Below are 12,046 nucleotides of genomic sequence, written 5' to 3' on the forward strand. Positions count from 1 at the left end.
GAGTAAGGACTGATCTCACAAACACTCCACCCTCCCTGCATTTATAAGCACAAAGCAGAATATAGACTAAAACTGGTAACATTACATTTCTAAATTAAAGAATACTTGGCCGGGTGTGTGGCTCATGCCTGTAATCCCAGCACTTTCAGAAGCTGAGGAGGACGGATCACTTCCGGTCAGGAGTTCAAGATAAGCCTGGCCAACATCGCCAAACCCCATCTCTTTTTTTTTTTTTTGAGACGGAGTCTTGCTCTGTCGCCCAGGCTGGAGTGCAGTGGCACAATCTCAGCTCACTGCAAGCTCCGCCTCCCGGGTTCACGCCATTCTCCTGCCTCAGTCTCTCCAAATAGCTGGGACTACAGGCGCCCGCCACCACGCCCGGCTAATTTTTTGTATTTTTAGTAGAGACGGGGTTTCACCGTGGTCTCGATCTCCTGACCTCGTGATCCGCCCGCCTCGGCCTCCCAAAGTGCTGGGATTACAAGCGTGAGCCACCGCGCCCGGCCACCAAACCCCATCTCTACTAAAAATAAAAAAATTAGCCAGGTGTGGTGGCAGATACCTATACTCCCAGCTACTGTGGAGGCTGAGGCAGGAGAATCACTAGCACCCGGGAGTTGGAGATCACACCATTGTACTCCAGCATGGGGGACAGAGCAAGACTCCATCTCAAAAAATTAATTAATTAATTAAGGAGTATGAAGGCCAAACATATGTTCAGTTGCATAAAAAAGAAAGTAGGGAGGCTAAGACACGAGAATCATTTGTACCCAGTATGTGGAGGTTCCAGTGAGCTGAGATCACGCCACTGTACTCCAGCCTGGGTGACAGAGCAAGACTCTGTCTCAAAAAGAAAAAAGAAAAGAAAAAAAGAAAAAGAAAAAGAAAAAGCAAGAAAAAAAAAAGAAAAAGAAAAGAAAGCAAAAGGTTAAAGAAGATGAATATAGAAAAAACAGGATAAGAGGAATCAGCAGGTTTGATCTACCTCCCTAGGGGACTTGAAATTTGAAATTCTAGTTATCACTAGCCACCTGGCTAATCAAGAATCGACTATAAATGTTAAATATAACCTGGATTATAACCAAGCCATCTCCTAGGCTTCATCATGTAATCCAGAGCTATTATACTGATGACACCGTGGGTATTACATTATCTTTTCTGGATACCTCACAGCATGAAAACATTGAGACTCTGTGAAATACAGCTAATTTTTCAGACTCTTATTTTCTTCCTTACCTCCATACGATAGGTATTAGTCAAGATTCTAACTACCACATATACTTTAATATTTATGAAGGGGATGTTCTGCAGAGCAAGTAAACATTAAGATCATTGCTGGGGACAGTGGCTCATGGCTGTACTCCCAGGACTTTGAGAGGCTGAGGCAGGTGGATTACATGAGCTCTGGAGTTCAAGACCAACCTGGGTAACACAACGAGACTGTCTCTACTAAAAATACACACACACACACACACACACACACACACACACACACACACACACACACAAATTAGCCGGACATACTGCATGCATATGGTCCCAGCTACTCAGTAGGCTGAGGTAGGAGGATCATTTGGGCCCAGGAGGTGAAGGTTGCAGTGAGCCGAAACTGTGCCACTGCACTCCAGCCTGGATGACAGAGCAAGATCCTGTCTCAAATTTTAAAAAATAAAATAAATAAATAAAAGACTGGGTGGAGTGGCTCACACTTTTAATCCCAGCACTTTGGGAGGCTGAGGCAGGAGGATGCCTTTAGTCCAGCCCGGGAAACACAGGGAGACCGCCCTCTCTAAAACAAAACAAAACAAAACAAAACAAAACAAAAATTTAAAAAATAAATAAATAGGCCAGACATGGTGTCTCATGCCTGTAATCCCAGCACTCTGGGAGGCTGAGGTGGGCAGATCACAGGGTCAGGAGATAGAGACCATCCTGGCTAACATGGTGAAACCCCATCTACACTAAAAATATAAAACATTAGCCAGGACTGGTGGTGGACACTTGTAGTCCCAGCTACTCGGGAGGCTGAGGCAGGAGAATGGCATGAACCCGGGAGGCGGAGGTTGTAGTGAGCTGAGATCACGCCACTGCACTCCAGCCTGGGCAACAGAGCGAGACTCTGTCTCTAAAGAAATAAATAAATAAAAATAAATTAAAAAATAAATAATTAGAGTAATGAGGCCGGGCACAGTGGCTCACGCCTGTAATCCCAGCACTTTGAGAGGCCAAGGTCGGGGGGGGTGGCGGGGGGTCACCTTAGGTTAGGAGGTTGAGACCAGCCAGGCCAACATAGTGAAACCCTGTCTCTACTAAAAATACAAAAATTAGCAGGGCGTGGTGGCGCACGCCTGTAATCTCAGCTACTTGGGAGGCTGAAGCAGGAGAATCACTTGAACCCAGGAGGCAGAGGTTGTGGTGAGCCGAGATCATGCCACTGCATTCCAGCTGGGGCGATAGAGTGAGACTCCATCTCAAAAAGAAAAAAAAAAAAAATTAGGGTAACTAGAGGAGTAGCCTCCTCTTAAAGAAAGGATCAAACTGACAATCTAGTGTGTGTATTTTTTTTTTAAGCACAGAAACACATATCCACTAATGCTTATGACTGAGACCAGAGTAAATCAATTTTCCACAACCTGAAAGCCCCAATAAACACCTCTAAAAAGATTGGTAACTCTACATACCTAAAGACTTAACAAAATAACCGACACATCCCTATCAGCAATCAGCTGAAATATCTGAAAGGAAGCCGTTAACCTCTTTCATCCTAACAACACATACTAATTGTTTCTAAAGCATCAATTGTATGTCATATTAAATATTTTATACTTATTTCTAATGTTTACAACAGTTCTATAAGGTCTAAGTTATTGTACTAGCTTTAGAGATGAAGACACCAAGTCTTTGAGAACTCAAGTGTTAAGTGGCAGACCCTGCATATGAACTCTAAATTATCCTAATTATGATTTTTAAAAATAGTCTACAAGTATTGCCAGCATGGTATCTCATGCCTGTAATCCCATCACTTTGGGAAACCGATATGAAAGGATTAAGTCCAGCAGTTCAAGACCAGCCTGGGCAACATGGCAAGACCTCGTCGTTCTACAAAAAAATAAAAAAAAAAATTGGGGCTAGGCACAGTGGCTCACACCTGTAATCCCAGCACTTTGGGAAACCGAGGCAGATGGATCAGTTGAGGACAGGAGTTTGAGACCAGCCTGGCCAACATGGTGAAACCCTGTCTCTACTAAAAATACAAAAATTAGCCAGGTGTGGTGGCATACACTTGTAATCCCAACTATTTGGGAGGCTGAGACATGAGAATCGCTTGAACCCAGGAGGCAGAGGTTGCAGTGAGCCAAGATTGTGCCAGTGTACTCCAGCCTGGGTGACAGAGCAAGACTCTGTTTAAAAAAATAATAATAATAATAAATAAAAATTAGCCACTGTAGTCGTACCTATCTGTAGTCCCAGCTACCCAGGAGACTGAGGCAGGAGAATGGCTCGAGCCTGGGAGGTCGTAGCTGCAGTAAAAGACGACTGTGCAACAGCACTCTAGCATGAACAACATAGAGAGACCCCCGTATCAAATAATAATAATAATAAAAGTATTTAGACCCAGGGGAGTATAAAACACCAAACTAAAAATTATTATTTCTCCTTCAAGAATTTAATATAAGAGAATATTAAGTCATAGAGACCAACAGTAGAATGGTGGTAACAGGTGATGGGAGAAGGACAAATGGGGAATTACTGTTTAACAGGTAAAAGAGTTTCAGATTTACAAGATGAAAATAATTATGAGATGTTTGCACACCATTATGAATGTATTTAAAACCATTAACTGTACACTTAAAAGTGTTTAAGATGGTAAATTTTGTATTATATATATTTTAACACAATTAAAAAACTGGAGGAAAAAACAGTATTAAAATAAACTGGTATTTTTCTCAGCCAAATTTAACATAAAACATCAAGCAAAAGAAAAAAAGCCACAATACTGATGGTTGAAATATAACTAGAGTAGAAACTTAAGCACTGACAAACATAAAAAAGAAAATTATTAAAAACCTTACGGTTCTCAGTGGGCACAGTGGCTCACACCTGTAATCCCAGCACTTTGGGAGGCTGAGGTGAGTTGATCACCTGATGTCAGGAGTTCAAGACCAGCCTGGCCAATATGGCAAAACCCGTCTCTACTAAAAATACAAAAATTAGCCAGGTGTGGTGGCAGGCACCTATAATCCCAGCTACTTGGGAGGCTAAGGCACAAAAATGGCTCAAACCTGGGAGACGGAAGTTGCAGTGAGCCAAGAACGGAAGTTGCACTTCAGCCTGGGTGACAGAGTGAGACTCTGTCTCCAAAAACAAACAAACAAAAAACCACATTATTCTCATTAATAGAAATAATTAGTCCAAGTGGTAAGAAGCAGAATATTTCATTTCGATGATCACTTTCTTCATGCATAAAAGATAACAAAAGAATGGTCATGCTATGTCATAATTTTCACTACTGAGTGACACAGTAAAGTTGACTAAAATAATTTATCAAAAAATTGAGTATAAATATGTCACAAGCTAGCCCCAGCCCACTGGGGAGGAAAAACAAACAAACAAACAAAAAAACCCACCTGCATCTGCTCCCTAGCTCTTTTCTCACAAATATGCTACTACCAAAGGAAATAACTTACATTTCAAAAATATAATGCTTCTTCCCTGCCTCCTCTCTGCTAACTCCCAAGTAGATAATTATTTTTAAAAGGCCGGGCCGGGCCAGGCGCAGTGGCTCACACCTGTAATCCCAGCATTTTGGGAGGCCAAGGCAGGCAGGCTGCTTGAGCTCAGGAGTTCAAGACCAACCTGGCCAACATGGCGAAATCCTGTCTCTACTAAATACAAAAGTTAGCCAGGCGTGGTGGTGCTCGCTTATAATCCCAGCTACTGAAGAGGCTGAAGCACGAGAATCACTTGTACCTGGGACGCGGAGGCGGCAGTGAGCAAAGATTGCACCACTGTACTCCAACCTGGGAAACAGAGCAAGGCTCTGTCTCGAAAATAAATAAAAGGCCATTTTCTTTCTTTTTCTTACTTGCTTCTGTCACTCAATAAAAAGCCTTTTTTGTTTCCTACCTTATGCCTATATCCTTTTTCTTTCTGTTTTCCTCTTCGCCTAAGGACAGGTAGCTCTTCGAATTGATGTCTGCCTTCAAACATGACGATTGCTTTTCCAGCCACCCAGGCTCTCTCAGAAGGATCTCCAAAAGCCTCCACGTAGTACTGCCGATAGGGCCTCCGGTTGGAAACTAGGTAAGGGTAAGAGAACCAGAATCATTAGATCAAAGAAATTACTTCTCATCATTAATAGCCACATCATTGCTGCTAAAGAAGACTGTCTGGAAACAACTAACATGTCCACTGAACTAGACACTCTAGAGTAGATCATACACAAGGAAAATTTTAAGTATTCTATATGTGTGGCAAGAAAATACATAGGAGGTTATGAATGAATCAGTAGTCTAGTCTGATGATGTGATATAGCTTCAAAACCAGCTAAATGTAGATTAACTACAAAGAAGAAATTAAGATAGTAGACAGGTAAGTTTCTTTCACTATCAGTTTATAATTTCATTGTTCCAAAAATACAGAAGATGTATAATAAGCCCACAGCAACAAAAATGTATATATTAAAAAACAACCAAGAAAACGTGAAAAACACTAGGCTAATATAAAGAGGAAGAAATGTTTCAGCAAAGCAACATGTATGATCTGTTAACATTTATAGTGTAGCTACTCATAGACAAGCACCACACAAGGTGCTTTGCATGGATTCCTCCCCACAAGCACACCCCCAAAATAATGTATGGTTTTGATATTTTAGATATAGTAAGTTCAATAACTTAAGAGAGAACAAATGCATGGTCAAACATTGGTTTTGCAAAGAAAGTGAAATGCAATATTTCAAATTAGGGAAATTTTAAAAGAAAAAGGAAAGCCTACCAGTAATAAAACCAAAAATAAATCCAGTTTAGCCTATAATTTCTTGGTTATCTAAAGTTCTATACATATAATTAAAAATATGAAAACACAAATCCCATCTAGAAAAGATTATAATTAAATTCATCTAGTATATGTTATCTTCCACACACTTTACAATTTTATTAGCAACTTTTATTACACTAAAAAGTGTCACAAAAGAGAGTCAGGACAACACGTTTAACAATTTGTCACTTTTAATAAAAGGAAATAAAAATCATTTTATACAAAAATTCACTTTAACTCACATCTAGTTCCCTTGTAACAACCACGTCTTATTTCAAAACACAGAAAAGAATCCTAATAACCTTTGGAAGAATTACAGAATGCCTACTTCCTTCAGAATGCAAAATGAAAAATGAAAAAAAGAAAGACAAAGGAGAGAAGGGATTTATAAATTGAACTGTCAACGGTAACTTCTCTATAAATGGTGGTTTCAAAAGTGTACACATGGTAGTTTTTCTATAAAAAAACATAGCTCAATAATGAAACTAAAACTTAGTTAAATTTTGTGTTGTCTGGTTCATTTTAAAAACAAACTGAAAAAAAAAAAAGAGGCCGGGCGCGGTGGCTCACGCTTGTAATCCCAGCACTTTGGGAGGCCGAGGCGGGCAGATCACAAGGTCAGGAGATCGAGACCACAGTGAAACCCCGTCTCTACTAAAAATACAAAAAAAATTAGCCGGGCGTGGTGGCGGGCGCCTGTAGTCCCAGCTACTCAGAGAGGCTGAGGCAGGAGAATGGCATGAACCCGGAAGGCGGAGCTTGCAGTGAGCCGAGATTGAGCCACTGCACTCCAGCCTGGGCGACAGAGCAAGACTCCGTCTCAAAAAAAAAAAAAAAAAAAAAAAAGAACTCCTTATTTCCCACCTACTGAATTAAATCCTTCAATAAAAATCACCTACAGGAACTGGAACTGGTTAATATACACATGTGTGTACCTATATAGAGGTTCTTAAAGTCAATTTGAGAAATAAATCACTTTCCCATGAGTCAATACATTGAACTGGCCAGGTGCAGGGGCTCACACCTGTAATCCCAACACTTTGGGAGGCAGAAGTGGGAGGATTGCTTGAGTCCAGGAGTTCGAGACCAGCCTGGGAAACATAGCAAGACCCTATCTCTACTAAAAATAAAAAAATTAGCTGAGAATGGTGGCATGTGCCCGTAGTCCCACCTATTTGGAAGGGAGGATCACTTCATCCTCAAAGGTCAAGAATACAGTGAGCCATTATGACGCCACTGCACTCCACCCTGGCAGTATAGCAAGACACTTAGAAATAAATAAATAAATAAATAAATAAATAAATAAATAAATTAATTAATTAATTCCATTAACAGATCAAGAACTTCTGATGTGCCAGCAATGTGAGGAGGAGAAAAAAGAACTCACTGTCTGACAGATAAGTCATATATAAATAGATTACAGTACAAAAGGCATGACAACTGCAAAAATAAACACTTATTTCTTAAAAAAAAAAAAACTCAATTATAAGTGGGAGGAGACAAATGAAGTACTTGAACAATTTTTTTTTTTTTTTTTTGAGACGGAGTTTCACTCTTATTGCTCAGTCTGGAGTGCTATGGCATGATCTCGGCTCACCACAACCTCTGCCTCCCAGGTTCAAGCGATTCTCCTCCCCCAGCCTCCCGAGTAGCTGGAATTACAGGCATGCGCCACCATGCCCGGCTCATTTTTTGTATTTTTAGTAAAGATGGGATTTCTTCATGTTGATCAGGCTGATCTCAAACTCCCGACCTCAGGTGATCCGCCCACCTTGGTCTCCCAAAGTGCTGGGATTACAGGCGTGAGCCACCGCGCCAGGCTGAACAACTTTTAAAGTTAAACAGTTTGGCCAGGTGGGATGGCTCATGCCTGTAATCCCAGCACTCTGGGAGGCTGAGGCAGGCGGATCACCTGAGGTCAGGAGTTCAAGACCAGCCTGGCCAACATAGTAAAACCCCATAGTAAAAAAAGCTAAAAATACAAAAAGTAGCCGAGTGTGGTGCGACATGCCTGTAATCCAAGCTACTCGAGAGGCTGAGGCATGAGAATTGCTTGAACTCAGAAGGCGGGGGTTGCAGTGAGCTGAGATCACACCACTGCACTCTAGCCTGGGCAACAGAGTGAGACACCATCTCAAACAAAAAAAAAAAAAGTAAACACTTAAAGATAGAATTATAGTATGAGGGCACAGAACCCTCAAAGGCATGAATGAATAAAACAAAACAAAACTACAAGTAGTTCTAAACACTGTATCATAAACTAGAAGAAAAGGGAAACTAATGAAGGTTGGGCAGCAACCAGACTTGTAAGAGTTTGCATGGCATGTTAAGATCTTAGCCATTACAGCTTCGACTTTTAGCTGACTTTTAGTCCCAGTTACTCAGGAGGCTGAGGCAGAAGAATCGCTTGAACCCAGGAGGCAGAGGTTGCAGTGAGCCAAGATCCCGCTACTGCACTCCAGCCTGGGAGACAGAGCAAGACTCTGTCTCAAAAAAAAAAAAAAAAAACGCAGATGCTTAGGTTGGACGCAGTGGCTCACACCTATAATCCCAGCACTTTGGGAGGCGGAGGCAGGCGGATCACCAGAGGTCAGGAGTTCGAGATCAGCCTGGCCAACATGGTGAAACCCAGTCTCTACTAAAAATACAAAAATTAGTGCCAAGTGTGGTGGTATGCACCTGTAATCCTAACTGAGGCAAGAGGATCACTTGAACCCAGGAGACAGAAGTTGCAGTGAGCCAAGATCGCGCCTCATTGCACTCCAGCCTGAGCAACAAGAGTGAAACTCCATCCAAAAAAAAAAAAAAACGGAATACAAAAACACCAGATACTATACAATGTTTATAGAAACACTGTTCAGAATGGCCAAAAGGAAACAACCCCAATGTTCTCTGATGGATGAATGGAGAAACAAAATGTGATACTTACAATACAACAACGTATTATGTAGCCTTTAAAAAAAATTAACAGAGAAAAAAATTTGGAAACATACTATAGCATAGATGAACTTAGAAGACATTATGATAAGTGAAGTAAGGGGTCAATAGGACAAATGTCTGATTCTAGTCATATGTGGTATCTAAAATAGTCAAATTTATAAGGAAAAAAAAACACAGAACAGTGGTTACCAAGGGCTACGGTGATGTTGGTAAATGGGTACAGAGTTTCAATTTGGGAGATGAAAGAGTCTGGAGACGAATAATGGTAATGGCTACACAACAATGTTAATATACTTAATGCTACGGAACTGCCTACTTGAAACAATGAAAACATTAGGTAAGGAAAGGTAACTCAGGCCTATAGTCCCAGCACCTTGGGAGGCTGAGGCAGGGCAGCACCTTGGGAGGCCAAGGCGGGAGGATCACTTAAGGTCAGGAGTTCAAGAACGGCCTGGCCAACATGGTGAAATCCTGTCTCTACTAAAAATACAAAAACTAGCCAGGCGTGGTGGCACATGCCTGTAGTCCCAGCTACTCTTATAGTCCCAGCTACTCAGGAACCTGAGGCAGAAGAACTGCTTGAACCCAGGAGGCAGGGATTGCAGTGAGCTGAGATCCTGCCACAGCCTTGGCAACACAGCAGGACTCTATCTCAAAAAAACAAAACAAAACAAAAACATTAAATTTATGTTTTGTCTATTTTTTAAAAGTCAAATAACCAATGATGGGGATATGGGAAAAATCAGAACCAATGCATTCCTAGTGGGAACGTATCCCCATTGAAGTTGAGGAGCACAACAGATTTGTGGAAAAATTATAAACAAATCACAGATGCTCCATGACATACCCATTATAAGTTGAAAATATTAAGTTGAGGCCGGGCGTGGTGGCTCACTCCTGTAATCCCAGCACTTTGGGAGGCCTAGGCGGGCGGATCACGAGGTCAGGAGATCGAGAACATCCTGACCAACATGGTGAAACCCCATCTCTACTAAAAATACAAAAATTAGCCGGGAGCGGTGGCAGGCACCTGTAATCCCAGCTACTCAGGAGGCTGAGGCAGGAGAATTGCTCGAACCAGGGTGTCAGAGGTTGCAGTGAGCCGAGATCGTGCCACTGCACTCCAGCCTGGTGACGGAACGAGACTCCATCTCAAAAAAAAAAAGAAAATATTAAGTTGAATATGAAGGCTGGCCAGACGCAGTGGCTTCACGCCTATAATCCAAACACTTTCTGAGGCCAAGGCAACAGGACTGTTTGAGCCCAGGAGTTCAAGACAAGCATGGGCAATACAGGGAGACCCTGTCTCCCTGTCTACAACAAAATTTAAAAATGAGCTGGGTGTGGTGGCCTTTGCCTATAGTTCCAGCTACTTGCGGGGCTGAGGCGGGAGGATCACATGAGTCCAAGAGGCAGAGGTTGCAGTGAGCTGACATCATGTCACTACACTCCAGCCTGAGCAAAGAGCAAGACTCTGCCTCTAAAAAAAAAAAAGAATAATTAGAAAATGCATTTAATACACCTAGCCTACGCTAAACATGCTCAGAACACTTACATTGGTCTAAAGTTGTGCAATATTTCTGACACAAAGCCTATTTTAAAATTAACTGCTAAATATCTCGTGTAATTTACTGAATACTACATTGAAAGTGAAAAACAGCATGGTTCTACAGGTAACTCGAAGTACCATTTCTATTTAATGTGTATCGCTTTCGCACCATTGTAAGGTCGAAAAATTCTAACTCAAATTGGGGACCTACTACATATGAAATGTCCAGAATACGCAAATCCACAGAAACAGAAAGTACATTAGTGGTTGCTTAAGGCAAACACATATGGGTGTGGAAAGATGGAGACACAGGAAGCTAAAGAGTATGGGGTTCCATGTTATGGTGATGAATATATTTTCAAATTGATATCCTGGTGAAAACTTCAAGTATGGAGTTGAGTATATAAATCTAAAGCCTGGACTATCACTATGGATATGAATTCAATTTACTGATGACAATTTAAAACTCAGAGTTAGTAGGACTATCATTCAAGAAGGATGAAAAAGGGCCATTACAGACTAAATGTTTATGTCCTCCTGAAATGCATTATTGTGAAGCCTTGACCCCCACCCCCATATGTTGGTGTTTATAGGTGAGGCCTTTGGAGTAATTAGATTTACTAATTTTATACACTAAATATACTAAGAATACTAAATACTATTACTAGATTAGTAATAGGTCCCTCATGATGGAGGTGACCTCATGATGCAACTAGTCTCCTTGTAAGAAGATGCCAGAGTGAGTACTTTCGCTCTCTGCTAAATGAGGACACAGCAACAATGTGGTTATCTACAAGTCAGGAAGAGAGCCCTCACTTGGGATCCGAATTGGCTAGCACCTTCATCTTGAAACTTCCTTGTCTCTAGAGTCAAAAATAAATTAGCCAGGCACAGTGGCTCACACCTGTAATCTCAGCACGTTGGGAGGCCAAGGCGGGAGGATCACTTAAGGCCAGGAGTTCAAGACCAGTTCATGCAACATAGGGAGATCCTGTCTCTACAAAAAATACAAAAATTAGCCAAGTGTTGTGGTGCACACCTGTAGTCCCAGCTACTTAGGAGGCTGAGGTGGAAGGAGCGCTGGAGTCCTCATTTGGCAGAGAGCACTGGAGCCTGGGAGATGGGAAGTTGCAGTGAGCTGTAATTGTGCCACTGCACTCCAGCCTTAGTGACAGGGCAAGACTCTTTCTCAAAAATAAGAATAACATTAAAATAAAAAATAACAACAAAAAATAAAAATCCTTCTGAATCCTATATACCTATCTGCCTGCAGCATCCTCCCTTCTCTGTCTGTCTCCATTGCCTCAAATCAGTCCAATCTAACTTCTACCTCAATCAAACCAACAACAACAAAAAAGGTACTCGTGATCTCCACCTTCTTATCCCGAATGGACATTTTATTTGCTCTCTAGGCAACATTCAGCAAAATTGACCACATCGTCCTTAAACTACAGTGGTCCCAGCTCACATGAGACTTCACCTTCGATGGTTTCAGTTACCTGTGATACAGTAAAATAAGCT

At 41.5% G+C, this 12,046-nt stretch overlaps 1 protein-coding gene across 10 annotated transcripts in view; it reads right to left on the reverse strand.

Moving 5' to 3' along the window:
* NSD1 (nuclear receptor binding SET domain protein 1) overlaps nt 1-12,046 on the reverse strand; it is a 179,097-nt gene that overhangs the window by 95,164 nt on the left and 71,887 nt on the right. For all 10 annotated transcript variants that reach the window (XM_058440176.1, XM_058440175.1, XM_032158717.2 and 7 more), the window contains one exon: nt 5,128-5,300. In XM_058440176.1, the coding sequence (XP_058296159.1) occupies nt 5,128-5,300 (173 nt within the window). The remainder of the gene's footprint in view (nt 1-5,127; nt 5,301-12,046) is intronic.

Source organism: Hylobates moloch, unplaced genomic scaffold (assembly GCF_009828535.3).
Source record: "Hylobates moloch isolate HMO894 unplaced genomic scaffold, HMol_V3 SCAFFOLD_6, whole genome shotgun sequence".
NCBI lineage: Eukaryota > Metazoa > Chordata > Mammalia > Primates > Hylobatidae > Hylobates > Hylobates moloch.